Below are 22,681 nucleotides of genomic sequence, written 5' to 3'. Positions count from 1 at the left end.
CTCCAGACACATGGGACTAGGTGGAGCATAGGTTCTAGAAAACAGAATTACTACATTTACATGCATTCCAGGGCATTTGTCTATCACAAGCCCACAGAGCTGAGAGCTTCTGCACCTTTAAAAATGGGATAAAGGCAATTTCAATAGCCTTGCAAATAGCCAACATTTATCAGCCTAGAAAACATTTATTGACTATCCTGCCCGAGGAGATGCATGGCTAATATAATTGGCATTCTTCTTCATTCAAATGTAAAATGGGAGCAAGGATTTATATGTATAGCATAATTAGCTATATAATAATATATTATATATTAATATATTATAATAATATATATAATGAGCACTTAGTACAGTGCTCTGCACACAGTAAGTTCTCAATAAATACGACTGAATGAATTAGCATAAATCAGCCAGATATTCATGGTTGGAAGGTATTTCTCCCTATAATAATAATAACAATAATGATGGCATTTATGAAGTGCTTGCTATGTGCAGTGCACTGTTCTAAGCTCTGGGGAGGTTACAAGGTGATCATGTTGTCCCACAGGGGGCTCACAGTCTTAATCCCCATATTACAGATGAGGTAACTGAGGCACAGAGCAGTGAAGTGACTTGCCCAAAGTCACACAGCTGACAACTGGCAGAGCCAGGATTTGAACCCATGACCTCTGACTCCAAAGCCCATGCTTTGCTACACACTGAGCCACACTGCTTCTCAGAAGCAGAAGCAAGCCAGGAGCTCAGAGTTATCTTCAATTAATGCCTGTCTCCCATCTTGATCGAGACATTGCCATTTCACAAGCAGAAAGCAAGATAATATGAGAGGTTTACTGCATAGCAAGTAGCTGATGGCTCCCTAGAAAGGAACATGGGTTCTGCAAGGAAACTCAAGCAAAAAACGTATCCTGTTTCCTGGCTCCTGCCTCCAGGTTGGTGAGTGCGTATGCCACCTGGGACAGAAGAGCTTCCTTGTAACCCTTGCCAATGCCTCATCGCCCTGACGGGCAAGAACTTCCTACGTCCATGTGAATGCTTCCTGCTGTAAGTTCAGCTCCTTTGATCTTTTTTGGTCCTCCGTGGGCATGGAGGACATCAGGTCAGAATTGTCCGAGAACGTCTTTGATTTTACTTAGTTCCTCTATTCTTTTTTTAATGCGTTGATTGACTCAAGAAGCAGCGTGGCTCAGAGGAAAGAGCACGGGCTTTGGAGTCAGAGGTCATGGGTTCAAATCCTAGCTCCGCCAATTGTCAGTGGACAAGTCATTCAATTTCTCTGTGCCTCAGTTACCTCATCTGTAGAATGGGGATTAAGACTGTGAGCCCCCCGTGGGACAACCTGATCACGCTGTAACCTCCCCAGTGCTTAGAACAGTGCTTTGCACATAGTAAGTGCTTAATAAATGCCATCATTAAGAAGGGAAATAAGCCTTCATCAGCATCCCCTGCTCTATTTACATCCCAATCCCAGCTATAGAAAGAGAGAATTGGGATCAGCCTTTGTAATAAAACACTGTGGCGTGGGCTGGGGGAACCCGATGCAATGCAACACCTCCAGTTGTCTCCAGTGCTCTGCAGGAAAAGAGGAATCCCACTCTCCACCTCATGTCTGCCACCGGCTGCTGGATCATTACTCAGTCTTTTGCCCCCCTACACCAAGGGGAAATGAAAGTGATGGAGCGAAAGGGATTAGAATCCAAGGGGATAAGAATCCAAGGGACCTTATCATTAAGAACATAGCTCTGTAGACTCAGATGAAAGGCAAGCCTGGGGCCGAGTTCCTCCCGCCTTGGCCCATGGTCACTGCCAGAGAAAAAGAGACTGAAAAAGCACGCCAGCAATCACAAAGAGTGTACATGCCACGGTCTTTGGGCAACCTTCTCCTAAGCGAGTTGGCCAGGAATCAACCAGCTTGTTCTATTTGGGAAAAATGTGACAGGCTTGCACCCTCGGTTTGAGGAAAAACAGACAAGTCCGCAGAACGATCCCCATTTCAGAAAAGGGAATACTTTTTAAAGAGTTCAGGATGAGCTTCTGGAGACAGCTTTCCTGAATCCTGTTGGTTTCAGTGCTTCAATCCAAAGGAATGTTTTTCCAGATCGTTTAGACTCAAAAATGGTACCTTGCAGGTGAATCTATCGGCTCCTGAGCAAGGAGAGGGAAAGAAGAGTTTTGGGCATTTTCCTCCATTCTCAATAGGAACAAATTCTCATTTTGCAACATTTCAAATAGAATCCATTTTCTTGTGTCAGAGGTTGTCGTGACTGGGGTGTTTCACCTTTGAAATAATTGGCAACATGGCCTGTAGAGCTGAAAAGCTTTTCAAGAATGTGGATGCAGGACAAAACCAAAGATAAGGAGCAGTGCTACGTGATGGGTTTTGGGAATTCAGTATCCAAGCAAGAGATGGCTATATAGTTGTACTGGTCAGGGGGTCCATGTATGGAGTTGTTTGTCTCGAGCTAATGCACCCATATTTGCAGAAGGAACCTGAGTCATTATCCGTTCTGCAACACAGCTTTGAAATTAGTTGATGACTCTTAGTTGGTCTCAATTCTTTTGGGCTATTCATCTGATTTAAAAAGCGATTCATCTAGGTATCGAAAGCCTAGGAAGCTCAAACAGCAAACCATTTCAAACTGACTTCTCTGCCTGGCTCTAATGATTCCATTAATGATATGTACTTCATCACTCTCACTATGATCATATTACACCTTAATATAGTGCCTCTGAAAGAACATTTATTACAGATTTACATTTCCCTCAAGTGGTAAAATACAGAACTCTTTTATACCCCATGTGAATATTTAGGAGTCAGTCACACCACTTGTTTGGTTACATGCTATTTGGCTCCGAGACCATCTGTGGCTCTCTGCCTGTTGGCTCAACTCAGAGAGATTTATGTGGCGCTGCATGACTGTGACAAAACATCGAGAGGATGGTCATCTCACACCAGATTTATGGAGTTGCTGCAAAATGGCGGTGGGAAGGGGAGGGTGGAGATGACGATAAGAAAGTGAAGGCTTTGTCCACATTCTTTCATCTCCTCTCCCTACTATAGCTGTGGAGACATAGCCACAGGCTATTTGGTTTAATCCTCTGCACATAGCCTTTATTTTTCTCTTTCCGGAGCCCAGCAATCTTCCTTTGGCTGCTTTGCAGTAATTATGACAGGTCCTGCAAAGTTACCGGTTAGCCTTTCAATCAGAGTTTTTCTGGCCCCAAGCTAAGCATGTTCTCAACATTTCAATCCATTAGTCTTTGCCAAATGACCCACACCCTTTGTAAATGATGGCTGGTATTAGGCCAACATTTTCACCTACTCTGAAAGAGTTGGAATTAAGTCCTGTGGTGGTTTAACAAATTGAATGCCTAATTAACAATACTTTTCAAAAGAGATGGTGCCACCACTTGCAAGGCAGACTCCAGGGAACCCAGTTGAGCTAAAGGAGTTGGGAGACAGCTCTGGAATGGGTTTAGTTGTCCCTAAAACACTTTCTACTCTTAGTCTTCCCTAATTTTCCCCAGGTGAGAGGCTCAGGCTTTCTACTGGGACCCTGCAGAGAGAATAAAGCATCTTGTTGGTCTGCCAAGATTTCTTTGTTTACCTTGCAAGTCAAATTGGGCTTTGGGCTAATAAGGGAGCAGATTTCAAAACCACTGCCTAGGCTCTAATGGCCTCTGGTGACTGACATAAAATGAGCTGGAACCCTGATATGAGATTAATATCCATGCAACAGTTTATCGGGGAGCTTCCACAGAGACAAGGACTGTGTATTTTCTCAGAGTGTTTAGTGCAGTGCCCACAGCGAGCTCTTAATAAATTATATTACTACTAGGGGAAAATGTGTTAAAGGGTTTTAGCCCCACCGTGGTGTGAGACATAGTCTTTGAGATTTTGAATGAATCTGAAATGGAGTGCTCTCCTTGCCAGTATAAATTGTACAGGAGATGAAAGGATGGCAGAATGAGGTCCATGGGGGCTGAAGAAGGGAAGGAGTATCATCTTACATTGTCAATGACTTGAATCCATTTCCCACCCTCCTATAGTGTTATCTTGACACAGCCTCCATGGGGAGGTGAAAGAGTGGGATGATATTACGGTGCCCTGCGTTTCCCACTGAAAGTGTCTTGGAAAGTTTTTGGATCTTTACAGAAGCTTCTAGGGGGTAGGGGTGCGTTGGCAACTGGTCCATTTCCCAGGACTGCCAAGAGTGGGGAGTTGGGCCATGTCGGGGGAGGAGAGAAATGAACTGCTTTTTGTTACAGACATTCGAAAGCCAGGGTGAAAGATATAAAAAGCCAGTCATCCGGTTTCAAGTATCGATTAGATTACGCAACTCAAAAAAAGGCAACATGCTTAAATACTGCTTACCGACTGCCTTGAGGGAGGCGTACTTGTTGAGCTCCTTGCCCGGGGGCTGCTGTTCGTAGGGATTTGAGATTTGGCCCAGGTTGGGGTAGGAATGTGGATGGGACATCTGGGGGAGGAGAGGCGAGGTCGGCACCACATTATTCATCTGCGACGCGTCTGCAAACAAACAAAACCGAACAGAGGGTTAGGCACAGGGAGGAGTCAGCTGGGTCAGGGTTTGGACCCCTTCACGCATCCCACTCCAAACCTCGACCATCACTGTGCTGTGTCTTCCAGCCAGGTCTACCTGCCTCCAAGGGGGTAATTCACAGAGAGGTCGAAGAGGGGTGCAGGAACTACATGCAGTCAAGCCTGCCACTTACCCCGCCAAAATGACTGCTTCATGGCTCTAGTGTCAGTGTGATTGATTGAGGAATTTAAGTGCTTACTATGTGTCAAGCATTGTACTAAGCACTTGGGTATATAGAAGATCATCAGATCCTCCATGGGACTCACGGTCTAAGCAGGAGAGCAACAGGAATCCTCATTTTGCAGATGAGAGAACTGAGGTACAGTGAAGGTAAGTGACTTTCCCAAGGCCACACAGCAGGTATGTGGTGGAGAAGAGATTACATTCATTCAATCGTATTTATTGAGCGCTTACTGTGTGCAGAGCACTGTACTAAGCGTGACCTCTGATTCCTAGGCCCATGCTCTTTCCAGTAGGCTAAACTGCTTCTGTTTTTTGCAGGGCGGTTTGTATAGTATTTGTTAAGTGCTTACAATGCACCAAATACTGTTCAAAGCACTGGGGTAGATACAAGTTAATTAGGTTGGACACAGTCATTGTCCTGCATGGGACTCAAAATCTAAATAGGAGGGCGAACAGGAGAAATGAGGCACAGAGAAGTTAAGCGACTTGCCCAAGGTCACGTAGCAAGCATTGGCAGAGCCAGAATTGGAACCCAGGTCTTCTGACTCTCAGGCCTGTGCTCTTTTCAGTAGGCCACACTGCTTCTGATTAAATGGAATAAGCTCCCAGTGGCCTTTATGGGATCAAGGCAACCTCCAATTATGGACAGGTAATTACTGAGAGCGAAGTCAAGCCTTCGCAGCCTTTCCTTGGAAGACAGATGCCATCATGGAAAGACTAGAAGCCTAACTGATTTATTCTTCCTATATCTTCCATCCTAATTGGTGCTGGACCTTTTGGGGAAGCCACAGGCACTGGAATGAAGTAGGTTTAGAAGCAAGAAGGGTTGAGGGAGGGTTGGCTGTCAGACAGAAGAGCAGAGTTGACCCGGGCTAGGCTTTAGGGTATTTGCTTCTACTGAACTCTTGCCAATGGCCAGGGCTCCAAATTTCTCCAGCCTAACCAGGAGACTCAGCATTGCCATCCCGAATGAAGAAAAAAGGGTGAAGCCTGCCATCTAATTTAATTGGGGTCTTTGTTAAGTGCTTCCTATGGGCCAGGGAGTAAGCACTTGGGTAGATATAAAATGATCAGTGCAAACACAGCCACTGTCCCACATGAGGTTCACAGTCTAAGGGGGAAATGGAAAAGATATTTAATCCTTATTTATACAGATGAAGAAAATGATAAACAGAAAATAACAGTAATACTAAAATGTTAAGCTCTTACCATATGCCAAATAAGGTCCTTACTACTGCATATACCCAGATCTGACACAGTCCCTGACTCACACGAGGTAGGAGAGAGACCATGTATTGAATCCCCATTTTACAGATAAGGAAACTAAGGCACAGATAAGTTAAGTGACTTGCCCAAGGCCACCCAGCAGGAAATTGGCGGAGGTGGGATTAGAACCCAAGTCTCCTTACTCTTCGATCTGTGTTCTTTCTGTTAGGAAAGGGGTTAAAACCAGACAGTAAATGTAAGTTCCTAAAGTCTCTGAGGCCCTCAAGACTGTAGGCTTGTTGTGGGCAGGCAATGTGTCTGTTTATTGTTGCACTGTACTCTCCCAAGTGCTTAGTACAGTGCTTTGCATGTAGTAAGCGTTCAGTAAATATGATTGATTGATTGAGATGGAGGAAAAGAAAATGAGGTGTAGCTGAACTTATAACGGTTCCTGGTAACAGTTAGTAGAGAAGAACATCTCCATTACAGAATGATGTTGGGCTCACAGTCTAAATTCCCATTTTACAGATGAGGTAATTGAAGCACAGAGAAGTTAAGTGACTTGTCCAGTGTCACACAGCTGACAATTGGTGGACCCGGGATTAAAATCGAGGTCTTCTTGACTCCTAGGCTGATGCTCTTTCCACTAGGCCACAGTGCTTCCCCTTCATCCCAATTCACAGTAATAATAATAATAATAATAATGACATTTACTAAGTGCTTACTATGTGCAAAGCACTGTTCTAAGCGCTGGGGAGGTTACAAGGTGATCAGGTTGTCCCATGGGGGGCTCACAGTCTTAATCCCCATTTTACAGATGAGGTAACTGAGAAGTTAAGTGACTTGCCCCAAGTCACACAGCTGACAAGTGGCGGATTCAGGATTTGAACCCATGACCTCTGACTCCAAAGCCCGTGCTCTTTCCACTGAGCCACACTGCTTCTCTAGTCATTCCCCTCACACTGACCTTTCATTCACTCATTCAATCATATTTATTGAGCGCTTACTTTGTGCAGAGCACTGTACTAAGTTCTTGGAAAGTACAATTCAGCAACAAATAGGGACAATCCCTGCCCACAAAGGGCTCACAGTCCAGAAGGGGGGAGAAAGACATCAAAAAAAGTGAACAGGCATCAGTACAGATTTCAATGCTTTGGCCAGAAATCGAACCCGGGTCTCCTGCATGGCAGGCGATAATTCTTCTAGTGAATCTTCTCACTGTGCCTCACTCTCATCTCTCCCATCACCAACCTCCTGCTCACACTCCCTTGCCTGGAGTTCTCTCCCACTTCTTATTGCCCAGACCTCTCCTCATCTTCAAAGCCCTTCAAAAATATATCTTCCCCAGAAGTCCTTCCCCGATTAATCTATATTCTCCCCAATTTATGGCCTCTAACTCTCCCTTCAGTCCTTCAGTACAACGTAGGCACTTAGGTACTCATGACATATCTTTATACTCTATTACTTCCTCCCATCGACTCGACAGCATAAGACCAGACATCTTTAATTTAAGTGTCTATGTACCCAGTTTTATTGTAAGATCCTTGAGGGCAGAAATCATGTTTATTACAGAACTCTTTATCTTCCCACCCAAACCCTGTCCTTCCCCTGACTTTCCCATCACTGTAGACAATACCGCGATCCTTCCTGTCTCACAAACCTGTAACCTTGGCTCCTTGACTCCTCCCTCTCATTCAACACACGTATTCAATCTATCACTAAATCCTGTCGGTTTGACCTTCACAACATTGCTAGAATCCACCCTTTCCTCTCCACTCAAACTGATACCATGTTAATCCAAACACTTTTTCATTCATTCATTAAATCGTGTTTATTGAGTGCTTACCGTGTTCAGAGCACTGTACTAAGTGCTTGGAAAGTACAATTCAGTAACAAATAGAGACAATCCCTGCCCACAACGGGCTTACAGTCTAGAAGTGGGGTGGCATCAAAACAAGTAAACAGGCATCAATAGTATCAATATAAATAAAGAGAATTATAGATATATACACATAATTAATATAAATAAATAGAATAGTAAATATGTGCATATATACACGTGCCGTTGAAGGGGGAAGTGGAGTAGAGCAAAGGGAGCAAGTCGGGGTGATGGGGAGGGAAGGGGGAGCAGAGGAGAAGGGGGAGTTAGTCTGGGAAGGCCTCCTGGAGGAGGTGAGCCTTCAGTAGGACTTTGAAGGTGGGAAGTGTGATTGTTTGGCGGATTTGAGGAGGGAGGGCATTCCAGGCCAGAGGTAGGGTGTGGGCCAGAGGTCAACAGAGGGACAGGTGAGAACGAGGCACAGTGAGAAGATTAGCCCCAGAGGAGTGGAATGTGTGGGCTGGGATGTAGGAGAGAAGGGAGGTGAGGTAAGAAGGGGCAAGGTGATGGAGAGGTTTGAAGCCAACAGTGAGAAGTTTTTGCTTGATACTCAGCAACCACTGGAGATTTTTGAGGAGCTTGCCTTGACTACTTTATCAGCCTCTTTGCTGGCCTCTCTGCCTCCTGTCTCTCCCCATTCCAGCTCATATTTTATGCTGCCGCTCGTATCATTTTTCTACAAAAATTGTTCAGTTTCTCCTCTCGTCAAGAACCTCCAGAGGTTGTCCCTCCATCTCTGCATCAAGCAGAAATTCCTTACTATAAGCTTTAAAGCATGCAATCACCTTGGCCCCTCCTACCTCACCTCTCTACTTTCCTACAACGCAGCTCACATACTAACGTACTCATTATACCTCAATCTTGTCTATCTCACCATCCTGCCTCTGTCCTGGAACCCCTTCCCTCTTCCTATCCGACAGACACTTACTCTTCCCACCTTCGTAGCCTTATTGAAGGCACACCTCCTCCGAGAGGCCTTCCCTAAGCCCTTTTTTCTCCCTTTCCCTCCTGTGTCACTTTGACCTGCTCCCTTTATTCACCACTCCCTCCCAGCCCCACAGCACTTATGTACATATCCATAATTTATTCATTTATATTAATGTCTTTCTCCCCCTTCTAGACTGTAAGTTTGTCGTGGGCAGGGAATGTGACTGTTATATTGTTGTGCTGAACTCTCCCAAGTGCTAGTTACAGTGCTCTTCATCCATTAAGAAGCGTGGCTCAGTGGAAAGAGCACGGGCTTTGGAGTCAGAGGTCATGGATTCAAATCCCAGCTCCGCCACATGTCTGCTGTGTGACATTGGGCTGGTCACTTAACTTCTCTGAGCCTCAGTTACCCCATCTGTAAAATGGGGATTAAGAATGTGAGCCCTACGTGTGACCTGATCACCTTGTATTCCCCCAGCACTTAGAACAGTGTTTTGCACATAGTAAGCACTTAATACGTGCCATCATTATTATTAAGAGCTCAATAAATACATATAATTAATTGATTGATATTGTACCTTCTCAAGCACTTAGTACTGTACACTGCACAGAGCAGGCACTCAATAAATATCATCAATTCATTGATTTCCCAAGCTGTGAAAAGGAGGCCCCTCTTCTCCCCCACCCCAGCAGAGGGGCTGACCCCAACTGCAATAAATTACAAATCAATTTCTAGACTGTGAGCCCGTTGTTGGGTAGGGACCATCTCTCTATGTTGCCAACTTGTACTTCCCAAGCGCTTAGTTCAGTGCTCTGCACACAGTAAGTGCTCATTAACTACAATCGAATGAATGAAAAGTCACCATTAGCAAAGGCCAGAACAAAAACTAAGTTACAGCTGGCTGGTTCAACTGCCATGCCCCAGTTTGGACAGTCTTCATATTGTTCAGTCTCCAGTCTCCTCCAGGCTTGGCTTCTCTCCTCCCTTCAGTAGCGCTCAGGAAGTTTTGCCTTGGAGATGAGGCCCTCCAGCCTTGGCTGCTCTCTTCTTTCCACTGACCCTTCCTGGGAGATGGGGGCTCCTTCAGTTCACCCTCATGTCTCGACCCAGTCTCAGCTGGACCTTCATCCTGCGTTGCATGTCCCAAACGAAGCTTTCCAAGGCAATTAGGGAATTTAAGTAGAAAGCATTCAAGTGCACATTCAATTAGTCATGACAACTCCAGTTGGTGCTGACACGGAGATACTGCGTACACAGGGAGACGCGTTCACAGACGGCTCCAGCCTCTGGAAGCTTCCCATATTTCACTCAGGATTCAGTGACTCAGAAGCATCAGAGGAAGGCGTCCTCCTAGTGGGACACCACAGGGGCACTCAATAATGCGTCAACTCACGGTAGTCCATGAATGGACACCTCGAGCTTCTCCCAGCCTACATCCATAGCTTTCAAATGTAAACTCCTCGAGGGCAAGGAATGTGTGTCTTCTATCTGTTGCGCTCTCCCAACAGTTTAGTACCCTCTATAATTTAAGCTCGTTGTGGCCAGGGAATGTATCTGTTATATTGTACTCTTCCAAGCACTTAGTACAGTGCTCTGTATGCAGTAAGCACTCAATAAATACGATTTACTGACTGCTACATTGCATTCAGTCAGTGGTCAAAACCATTGATTAATAATATGGTCCAAGAGCACAGGCTTGGGAGTCAGAGGTTATGGGTTCTAATACCAGCTCCGCCACTTATCGGCTGTGTGACTCTGGGCAAGTCATGTAACTTCTCTGTGCCTCAGTTACCTCATCTGTAAAATGGGAATTCAGACTGTGAGCCCCCCGTGGGACAACCTGATCACCTTGTATCCCCCAGCGCTTAGAACAGTGTTTTGCACATAGTAAGCGTTTAACAAATACTATTATTATTACCATTATTATTATTACTGCCCAGAAAAATACTAGGACTCCCTCCTCCTGCTGACCATCTGGAAAAAGCTGGAGGGGAGCACTTGGAAATGGACGTGGGTTCCAATGGGAAATGTCCTCCCCAGGTTTGTAGTCTCCACTGCTCTTCATCCCTCTAGCAATGATAATTAAGGCATTTGTTAAGTGTTTACTATGTGCCAAGCAGAGTGTTACAATCATATCAGACCCCCATATGTATCAGAATTGAACATATATTAGTTTATGATTCTATAGGGAGCATGGGTCTCTTGCAATTGCAGAGTGCCCGGGTATTAAATTAGAGAAGCACCGTGGCCTAGTGAATAGTGCACGGCCCTCCGAGTCAGAAAACCCTGGGTTCTAATCCCACTTCCACCGTGTGTCTGCTGTGTGGCCTTGGGCAAGTCATTTCAGTCCTCTATGCCTCAGTTCCCTAATCTGTTAAATGGGGATTACTACTGTGAGCCCCATGTGGAACAGGGACTGTGTCCAACCTGATTTGCTTGTACCCACCCCAGAGCTTAGTACAGTATCTGGCACACAGTAATCGCTTAACAAATACCACTATTGCTATTATTATTACTTTTATTATCATTATCACTACCATTTCCTGAAGGCAAACTGGGAAGAGATGAGCTACAATCATATGCAGACCAAAGAATAGGGAAAATCAAGGGAAATAGAGGAGAGGGTGTAAAAGAACCAAGGGCGGGAGCCATGTTGCCTATTCTTACATATTCATTCATTCATTCAATTGTATTTATAGAGCGCTTACTGTGTGCAGAGCACTGTACTAAGTGCTTGGGAAGTACAAGTTGGTAGCATATAGAGATGGTCCCGACCCAACAACGGGCTCACAGTCAAGAAAATGTTCCCACAATGCATGCTAGCACTCAGCATGCAGAAGATGCTTAGTAAAAATCTGATGAATGATTGGCATGTTAAAAGGTGTCCCTTTAGGGAAGGGTTGGGACAAAAAGAATCAAACCCTGAGAGACAAGGGAAAGCACGAAATGCTACAATCCAATTTTGGTAAAGACTAACCTCGCTGTATGTTCAAACTCACTGAAGAACAATTAAAGCCAAATCCCTCTGAAAGACTATGCCTCCAAAATTGACCAAAAGCCAGAATCTAGGCACAATGGGTTTTGGGTGTTCTCTACATTTCCCTGCCTCGTACCTTTCTGCCCATCCCCCAAAGATCCTCATGGGGTGATGCTAGTGATACCAGCCGGGAATAAGCCTTTCAATAAATCAGGGTTTGTTGGATAAGAAAGCCTTGGGCTAATGCACTGAATAGTTTCCGCCAAATCACTGATATTTATTGTGTGTTTACTATGAGCAGAGCACTGTACTACGTGCTTGGGAGAGTAATCAATCATATTTATTCAATGCTTACTCTGTGCAGAGCACTGTACTAGGTGCTTGGGAAAGTACAATATAACAGAATTGGTAGACATGTTCCCTGCCCACAGTGAGCTTACAGTATACAGGGGAGACAGACATTAATACAAATAAATTACAGATATGTACATGTGTAGTGGGGCCTAGGGAGGTGTGAATAAAGGACACAAGTCCAAGTTGTGGTGGTGCAGAAGCGAGCGGGAGAAGATGAAATGAGGGCCTAGCTGGAGAAGGCCTCTTGGAGGAGATGTGCTTTCAATAGGACTTTGAAAGTGGGGATATGAAGAGGGAAGGCCTTCCAAGACAGAAGTAGGACATGCGTGAGAGGCTGCCAGTGAAGCAGACGAGATTGAGGGATGGCAAATAGGTTGGCAATTAGAGGAGAGAGTGGGTGGGCTGGGTTTTAGTAGGAAAGCAGCAACGTAAGGTAGGAGGGGGCAAGGTGATTGAGTGCTTTAAAGCTGATGGTATGGAGTTACTGTTTGATGGGTAAGTGGACAGAGCAACCACTGGAGGTTTTTGCGGAGTGGAGAAACTGGGCTGAACATACAGTACAACAGAGTTGGTAGACACATTCCCTTCCCACAACAAGCTCACAGTCTAGAGATGAGCGCTTACGGCCTATGCTCATCTTCCTTCCTTTATGGTTGGAGCTCCAACAGAAATTTGTTGGTGTGTAGTAGGGGTGAGGGGGAATGAATGAGTTTTCTGAAGTGGTTATTGTGCTCTTTGAACTACTGGGAAGGGAAGACCTAAATAGAGGGAGAAAAGGGTAAACTTAAAAATTAATCAATGATACTGATTGAACACTTACTGTGTGCAGAGCACTAACCTAAGCACTTTAGAGAGTACGCTAGGGTTGGTGGACACAATCCCTATCCTCAAAGACAGGAGAACAGAGACACTAAAATAAATTACAGGTAGGGTAAATGGAAGAGTATAAGAATATGTACACATTTGCTGTTGTGGTGCAGTGAGTATCCAGGAGTTTAAGGGGTACAGACTAAGCATGTAAATCAATCAGTCTAACAATCAATAGTATTATTGAGTACTTACTGTGGACAGAGCACTATACTAAGTGCTTGGGAGAGTACAATACAACAGAATTGGTAGACCCATTCCCTACCCACAAAGAGTGAGGAGAAGTAGTGTTCCCTAGTGGATAGAGCACGGAGCTGGGAGTCAGAAGGATCTGAGTTCTAATTCCAGCTCTGCCACCTGTCAGTTGTGTTACCTTGGGCAAGTCACTTAAACTTCTCTGTGACTCAGTACCTTCATTTGAAAAATGGACATTTAGACTGTGAGCCCCATGTGGGACAAGGCCTGGGTATAACTTGATGATCTTGTATCTACCCCAGTGCTTAGTATAGTGCCTGGCACACAGTAAGTGCTTAAAAAATGCCATTAAAAAAAAAGAGCTCACAGTCTACAGATGGAGACAAACATTACAATAAATTCCAGATACGTACAAAAGTGCTTTGGAGCTGGGGGTGGGGTGAATATCAAGGGCTTAAAGCATACAGACCAAAGATCACAGGTGATACAAAAGGGAGAGAGAGTAGGATAAATTAGGGCTGAGCGGGAGAAGACCTCTTCAACGAGATGTGATTTTAGTAAGGATTTGAAGGTGGGGAGAGTGGTGGTTTGTCATACATGAAGTGGGAAAGGGATTCCAGGCCAGAGGGAGGATATGAACAAGAGTTCAGCAGGGAGAGACAAGACTGAGGAACAATGAGTAGGTTGAGTACCTGGGACCAAGGTCAACAAGTAGGCTGAGTAGAAGTAGGGAAACAACATCTTTTTAGAATGATTTTCAGGGCTACTAGTCCCATTTCTGTCTTTCCCGGGGAAAAATAAATTTTAGAATTTTTCCTTGGTTTTATTAAGAATGTATATGTCAATCTGAGGTTACACACACTATTTGGAAGTATGCATTTATATACGTGACACTGAGTGCAAATCAGTCTTTCAACCCACACTTTCAGTCTGTTGCCAAATCCTGCCTGTTCTACTTTCACAACATCTCTAGAATCCATTCCATTCCCCTTCCTCTCCATCCAAACTGCTACCATGCTGGTCCAAACACTTGTCATAACCCTCCTTGGCTATTTCATCAGCCTCTTCGCTGACCTCCCTGCCTCCCGTCTCTCCTAATTCTGAGCCTTGCTTCACTCTGTCTGAACCATATTCCTAAAACATCACATCTCCCCACACCTCAAAAACCACCAGTGGTGGCCCACCCATTTCTGCATCAAACAGAAGCTCCTTTTTCTGGTTTTAAGGCCCTCAATCAGCTCTCCCCGGCCTGCCTAACCTCTTTCATCCCGGAATACATTCTAGCCCACATACTTCGTTCCTATAACACCATCCTAATTACTGAACCTCGATAAATCTCTCCCCATCACCCCCGCTGCTCCCATCCTCCCTCTGGCCTGGAACACCCTTCCCTTACATATCCATATTGAAGCAGCGTGGCTCAGTGGAAAGAACATGGGCTTTGGAGTCAGAGGTCATGGGTTCAAATCTCGACTCCACCAATTGCCAGCTGTGTGACTTTGGGCAAGTCACTTAACTTCTCTAGGCCTCAGTTCCCTCTTCTGTAAAATGGGGATTAAGACTGTGAGCCCCCCGTGGGACAACCTGATCACCTTGTAACCTCCCCTGTGCTTAGAACAGTGCTTTGCACATAGTAAGCGCTTAATAAATGCTATCATTATTATTATTATTATTATCCAACAGACCACCTCTCTCACCACCTTCAAAACCTTACTAAAATCATATCTCCTCCAAGAAGCCTTCCCTGACTAATCTTTCATTGTCCGACCCTGTCACATTCCCTTCTGCATCACCTAGCAGCTTGGGTCTGTACCCCTTAAGCACTTTGATACTCATCTCACCCCAAGCTCCCAGCACAGTACATATCCTCATATTCAGCTGTAAAATATTTTAATGTCTATCTTTCCATCTAGACAGTAAGCTCCTTGTGGGCAGGAACTGCACCTACCAACTCTATTGTACTGTTCTCTCCCAAGTGCTCGGTACAATGCTCTACTCCCAGTAAATGCTCAATAAATACCCCTGATTGATTGATATATATTCTAGACTATGAGCCCACTGGTGGATAGGGACCGTCTCTATATGTTGCCAACTTGTACTTCCCAAGCGCTTAGCACAGTGCTCTGCACACAGTAAGCGCTCAATAAATACGATTGAATGAATGAATGAATACTTCTGCGCTTAGAACAGTGCTTTGCACATAGAAAACGCTTAATAAATGCCATCATTATTATTATTATAGCTATGGGTGAGGAAAAATCCAGTGTACTGTTATTTTTGAACATACTCAGGCATACCCATACCCGCACAGGAGTTAAACTAGAACTCTGGTAAATTTAGCTCATGAAACCTAGTGTCTGGTTAGGGTCCAAGAAGGTGGGAGTGGGCTTCTGCTGAGCCAGTTGGCATTCTGGCTGCCATCCTGCAGCCTGGTTGGGGCTGGGGGTGCTTTAGTCTTAGGAACAAACTGGCTAAAAGCCTGTTTCAACTATATCATCACAGCCCTTCTCAGCTTTCTGTTTCTCTGAATATACGTCTCCTACAGATCACTGAAGACATTATATGGTCCTGTACACGGCATCATAGCACTTCCAGAACACCGACGACGTCTGCAGCCTAATCACAGACGAGGAGGAAGCCTGAAGAGATGGCAACAACGTTTCCACATACTCCTCACACTTTCTGCCACTGAATAAGAGGCCCTTCAAAACATACAAAGCCTCCCCACATGCCCTGGTCACAAGTGCTGATGAAGTCACCTCCGGCGTCAGAGCCGTGAAAATGGAAAAGCGCTTGGTCCTGATGACATATTTTCTGAGATCTGTAAACATGGCAAAGACACCCAGCTTTAACACTTACATATGCTCTTGTTCAAAACCTGGAACACTAAAGGAGTGCCACAGTATCTCAGAGATGCCACCATCATCACCATCTTTAAGAATTCTAGCAAAAGACCAGATAGCTACAGATGTCAAGGCATGTTACTCCACTGGCAAGATCTAAAATTCTCATGGACCAGCTACTAAGGGATATTGTGGATTGAATGCTCCCCAAACCACAGTGTGACTTCAGATCGTAGCATATCATAGTGGACATGATCTTCTCTGCATGTCAAAGACAGGAAATGTGCAGAGAAGAGCATTAAGATACCAGGCTGAGAAGCAGTTCTTCCTGGTGGATAGAGCAAGGACCTTAGAGTCAGGAGGATCTGGGTTCTAATCCCAGCTCTGCCACTTGTCTGCTGTGTGACTTGAGCAAGTCGCTTAACTTCTCTGTGCTTCAGTTAACTCATTTAAAAAATGGGGATTAAGATTGTGAGCTCCTTGTGGGACAGCGACTGTGTCCAACCCAATTTGCTCGCATCCACCCCAGCACTTAGTACAGTGCCTGGCACAGAGTAAGTGCTTAACGAATACCATAAAATGAAACAAAACTCTCAAAGACTTTTTGAAAGCATTTGACACCATCAGTAGATTGGGTTTGTGGGAGTTATTTAGTAAATGCAGATGCCCTGAAAAATTCATGAAGATTCTGAAACTACTTCATGGTAGCCTGTCTGAGCTGGGAGAGCCCCGTTTGATCCATTCCTCATTGCCAATGGGATAAAGCAGGGGTGAAAAACACACCTGGTCCTAGTCAATATATTCTAAGCGGCTATGCTGGAAGATGGAAAAAGAGACCCGGTTGTGGGTGTTAGACTATCTCTTTCACAGGCTTCCCCTCCACTTCCCACCCTCTAGCAGTGGGAAAGGATCAAGGTTCAGTTCTGGGACCCCTTCTATTCTCTTTGTAGGTCCATTTCCTTGGAAAACTCGTTTGCTCTCACAAATTCAACTAATTCTCTATGTGGATGATTTCCCAATATGCTTTTCCAGACCTGACCTCCCTCCTTCTCTGCAGTCTTATATTTCCTCCTACCCTCAAACAACTGTACCTCAGTGTTCTGCCAACACCTCAAAATTAACATCTCCAAAAGAGAACTCTTCACTGATTGATTATTGTTGGTTGATTATGATATTTATTAAGCACTTAAGTGTCAAAAACTGTTCTAAGTGTGGGGGAAGATACAAGCAAATCAGGTTGGACAAAATCCCTGTCCCAAATGGGGTTCACAGATTTAATCCCCGTTTTACAGATGAACTAACTGAGGCACAGAGAAGTAAAGAGACTGACCCAAGTCACACTACAGCCAAGTGGCAGAGTCAGTATTAGAACATAGGTTTTTCCGACTCTCAGGCCCACCCTCTATCCACTAGAAACAATATGGCTTAGTGGTAAGATCATGGGCTTGGGAGTCAGAGGTCATGGGTTCTAATCCCGGCTCTCTCACATGTCAGCTGTGTGACTTTGGGCAAGTCACTTCACTTCTCTGTGCCTCAGTTCCCTCTTCTGTAAAATGGGGATTAAGACTGTGAGCCCCACGTGGGACAACTTGATTACCTTGTATCTACCCCAGTGCTTAGAACAGTGCTTGGCACATAGTAAGTGCTTAACAAATACCACTAGGCCCTACTGCTTCTGCCCTCATCTTCCCATTCAAACCCTCTCTCTGACTTTCCTAACAGTGTAGACAGAACCACCATCCTCCCTGTCTCACACGCTCGTAACCTTGGCATTATCCTCAACTCATCTCTCTCATTCAACCCACACATTCAATCTGTCACCAAATTCTGCTTGTTTCTACCTTCACAACGTCTTTACAATCTGCCCTTTCCTCTCCATCTAAACCGCTACCATTCTGATTCAAGCACTCATTATTTCCTGCCTTGATTACTGCATCAGCCTCCTTGCTGACCTTCCTGCATCCTACCTCTCCTCTCTCCAGTCCATACTTCACTCTGCTACCTAGATCATTTTTCTGAAAAACCATTCGGTCCAAAGCTCCCCACTCCTCAAAAACCTCCAGTGGTTGCTCATCCATCTCCAACAAAACAGAAATTCCTGACAGTTGGCTTTAAGGTACTCAATCAGCATTTTCTCTTCTAATTCACCTCACTGATCTACTACAACCAAAACCACACATTGCACTTCCTTAACACCAACCTACTCTCTGTACCTCAATGTCATCTATCCCACCACCAACCCTTTGCTCAGACCTGGAACTCCCTCCCTCTTATCTAACAGATCGCTGCTCTCCACATCTTCAAAATGCTCCTAAAAATCACATCTCCTCCAAGAGGCCTTCCCAAACTAAGCCCTCATTATCTCTATCCTCCCTCCCCTCTGCTACTATGAACTTGGCTGTGCAACCCTTAAGCACTTTGATACCCCAATCCAACAATGCTTAGATATTGTCATATTCTACTATTTCCCCTATTCCTAAATCTATTTTAATGTCTGTCTCCCCCAATAGACTGTAAGCTCCTTGAGGTCAAGAATCACATCTACCAACTTTGTTGTAATGTACTTTCCTATGTGCTTAGTTCAGTGCTCTGCACACAACAAGCACTCAACAAATACCACTTATTGATTTGATCCAAAATCTAGAGACAGTTCTTCAAGAATTCCTGAACACATATACCGAGCCCTAGAGGCACAAAAAAACCCTAGGGAACACACCCAAGAAGACACATAAATGATTGTAAGTCACTATTTTTATGGAATTTGCCAAGTGTTTACTATGTGTCAAGCACTGTTCTAAGTGCTGGGGTGGATACACGTTTAACAGGATGGACACATTCCCTGTCCCACATGAGGCTCATAGTCTAAATTGAGGAGAGGAGGATTTAATCCCTATTTTACAGATGAGGTGACTAAGGTACAGAGAAGTTAAGTGACTTACCTACAGTCACACAGCAAGCAAGTGGCCAAGCTAGGATTAGAACCCAGGTCTTCTGACGCCCAGGTCCTGTGGTCTTCCCACTAAGCAACACTGCTTCTAGTCAACTGCTTTATTGAATCAGCCATTCGTTATAGGCTGAAGTTGAAGAAAGCTGCGGAAATGTATCAGCCTGCACGAGGAAAACCATAACAACAACCCAAAATGTATAGTGCTGATACAGAGCAATACATTGCCACAGAATTCTATTACCTTCACAGCAAATGATCAATGATAAAAAGGGAAGTACATAATCAGATCGACAAGACCAATCCTTCTTGAAGCAGCATGGCTCAGTGGAAAGAGCCCGGGCTTTGGAGTCAGAGCTCATGGGTTCAAATCCCAGCTCCGCCAAATGTCAGCTGTGTGACTTTGGGCAAGTCACTTCACTTCTCTATGCCTCAGTTACCTCATCTGTAAAATGGGGATTAAGACTGTGAGCCCCCCCGTGGGATAACCTGATCACTTTGTAACCTCCCCAGTGCTTAGAACAGTGCTTTGCACATAGTAAGCATTTAATAAATGTCATTAAAAAAATCCATCCTGTGGGAGACCATCAAACAGAGCATGGCAGCAATGTGGTGTTCAGTTCCAAGACAGACTAAAGCTGTAGAGCTGTTCAAATTTCTGGGCAGATGTGACACCTGGACTTCCCACCCAATTCCTTGAGCAGTTACACCAGTGTCACTTGCAGGGTATTCAGTATCAACTGGTGAGACAAACAGAAATCTTGGAATATGTCAGATTCTTATATCGTGCCTGGGCTCACTTCAAAACAGCTGCATTGGGTGGGACAGGAGGGGAGAATGGAAATAGCAGAATACCTACGCAGCTGTTGAATGATGAGCTGAAACTGGAGAACCAAAAGCAAGGAGGCCAGAGAAAATGCTTTAAGGTCACAGTAAATCATTCAATGGTGTTTATTGAGTGCTTACTGTGCACAGCACTGTACTAAGTACTTAGGAGAGTACAACACAAAATAATGGGTAGGCATATTCCCTACCCACATTGAGCTTACAGGCCATAAACCAAAGCCTCTGGCAATGCCGCATGCCAATTGAAAACAGGGAGATAATTGCCACAGAAAGACCAGCATGCACATTGCAATCAAGAAAGGAGCCACTCTGAACAGCAGCTTCATCAGGAACAGGAGGCAAGAAGGCCAATCATAGCAAGGAAGTGACTAATGCTAGTTAAAGGAAAAGGGAAGTTTCATTCTGGCTTCCTTCAGGGTATTTTCTTCTTTTATTCATTCATTCATTCATTTATATTTATTGACACTTACTGTGTGCGGTGCCCTGTACTGAGCACTTGGGAGAGTACAATATAACAGTAAACGGATACATTTCCTGCCCTATCCCCTGACATCCTCTCCTGAGCTGCCAAAAGCAAGTCAGGACAGTGACTTGTGTTTAATAAATACCACTGGACAAAAAAACAGAAAACAGATACCAACCTGACCTCTCATGGAGCATTAAGAAACCCTTCAAGAGGAAGGGTGGAACAGAGCAGGGGAGGGAGCGGGAAGGAAAGTTGACCAGTTGGGAGAGGGAAACTGTATTCAGTAAAAATACTACTAATGCTAACTCTGCGGAGAAGCAGACGGGTTGATGTGAGAATGAAGAGCCCAAAAGGAGCTGGATTGCTAAAACAAATCCAGCACTGCCCTGGGAGGTGGAGAGAAGGGGGAACTGAAATATTTCAAAGTGCCATGATGTGTTGTTTTATTGGGCTCCCTGGAACTCACTAACACCTATCTCTTTTGCAGACTGTCTTCCAACCTGGCCAACATCAGAAGGGGATACTTCCAGAGTTAATCTCTCCCTCCCTGGCGTCACGTAACCTGGTGGTTAAAATAACCCCTGCAAAAGGAGCTGGGAGAACCCTATGAGCTATCACAGACCCAACCAAGGCTGCCTCAAGTTTCACCCTAAACCCTGCTCATACCCAAAGATGGTTCATCACAAAGCTAGAGAAGGGGAAGTAACTTAATTCCTGTGACTGTTCTTGGAAAAACGAGCTTCTTGGCCCATGGAGGACTCTCCAGGAGTGGCAGAATTAGCCAATGGCAGAGGTTATTTACAATCTAATCGGTCCAAAGAAAAAGAAAGTCAAAGAACACTCTGGTGGTGGGCATGGAAATAATGATAATAATGATGGTACTCGTTAAAGTGCTCACTATGTGCCAAGCACTGTTCTAAGCTTTAGGGTAGATACAAGTTAACCAGGTTGAGCATGGTCCCTGTCCCACATAATAATGATAATAATGGCATTTATTAAGCACTTACTATGTGCAAAGCACTGTTATAAGTGCTGGGAAGGTCACACTCAAGAGCTGCATCCAAAAACGGGTTCTTAGAGCAAATTTCCCCAATAATAATTCCTCTCTCAAGCAGTTTTCAGAAATCAGTAGGCTGCAGAAATTTGTGTTCCCAGGTCACCTCCTCTAGCCAACTTCACTTGATTCTAGTCTTCACCATGACAATAAGCCTAAAGAGCCCTCAGAGTTCTCACAACACAGTTACCCATTAATCCCAAACTCAAAAGGGATGAAAAGGTGAGGTAGAGGGCCAACAATGTCTCTAAGCCTCATGTCCACTTTATTTTAGGCCCTGGATACAGGGCCCAAATGAATGAATAAAGAGTGCAAATCCAAGTGCAAGGGTGATGCAGAAAGGAGTGAGAGAAGAGGAAATGAGGGCTTACTTGGGGAAGGACTCTTGGAGGAGAAGTGCCTTGGAAAGGGAGGATGAAATAGTAGACCAGTAACATCCGTGATATAAACTGCATCCCAGCAGGAATTGCTGTACCCTCTGGACATTCCCAGATTGGAGGATGTTTTCTAAAATTTCCAATTTGCACTGCGATTCAATCTCAATCTGGTAGGCTTCGCAGTGAAGCACTGCAGTTTCAGACTTTCCCTGTAATTTTCAGGCAGAGGCTCCACCTTGAGTTCAAACTTTCCTTCTGTAGCCCCAGGTATACTCAATTCTACCACTGCATATGTTTTCCAAAAGCACCTTGGCTAAAAGGGAAATTAGGGAACTTTCTCCTCATAATAATAATAAATAATAATGATGGTATTTGTTAAGCGCTTACTATGTGCCAAGCACTGTTCTAAGCACTGGGGTAGATAAAAGGTGATCAGGTTGTCCCACATGGGACTCACAGTATTAATCCCCATTTCACAGATGAGGTAACTGAGGCACAGAGAAGTGAAGTGACTTGCCCGAAGTCACACAGCTGATGAGTGGCGGAGCTGGGATTAGAACCCACATCCTCTGACTCTCAAGCCCGGGCTCTTCCCACTGAGCCTGGACACCATTGAAGAAATATATTAAGACTTTAATGAGAAGTGGAAAAAGCACAGTGGGAAAAGCACAGGCCTGGGAGACAGAGGATCTGGGTTCTAATCCCAGCTCTACCAGCTGTCTGCTGTCTGACCTTGGGCAAGTCAGTTCGCTTCTCTGTGCCTCAGTTACCTCAGCTGTAAAATGGGGATTAAGGCAGTGAACCCCATGTGGGACATGGACAGTGTCGAGCCTGAGTATCTGGTATCTACCCCAGCACTCAGTACATTGCCGGGCACGTAGAAAGCACTTAACACATACCATAAAAAAAATTCCTTATGTGCTTTAGAATAGCAGCAGAATAGGGGAGTACTAAAGTGAAA

At 44.7% G+C, this 22,681-nt stretch overlaps 1 protein-coding gene across 2 annotated transcripts in view; it reads right to left on the bottom strand.

The window, feature by feature from the left end:
• SHISA9 (shisa family member 9) overlaps positions 1–22,681 on the bottom strand; it is a 274,889-nt gene that overhangs the window by 21,459 nt on the left and 230,749 nt on the right. For both annotated transcript variants that reach the window (XM_038762973.1, XM_038762974.1), the window contains exon 3: positions 4,373–4,528. In XM_038762973.1, coding sequence (XP_038618901.1) covers positions 4,373–4,528 — 156 coding nt within the window. The remainder of the gene's footprint in view (positions 1–4,372; positions 4,529–22,681) is intronic.

Source organism: Tachyglossus aculeatus, chromosome 21 (genome assembly GCF_015852505.1).
Source record: "Tachyglossus aculeatus isolate mTacAcu1 chromosome 21, mTacAcu1.pri, whole genome shotgun sequence".
In the NCBI taxonomy this organism is placed as follows: domain Eukaryota; kingdom Metazoa; phylum Chordata; class Mammalia; order Monotremata; family Tachyglossidae; genus Tachyglossus; species Tachyglossus aculeatus.
Note: the sequence above shows the minus strand (reverse complement) of the source record. Positions and strands in the feature narration are given on the sequence as shown.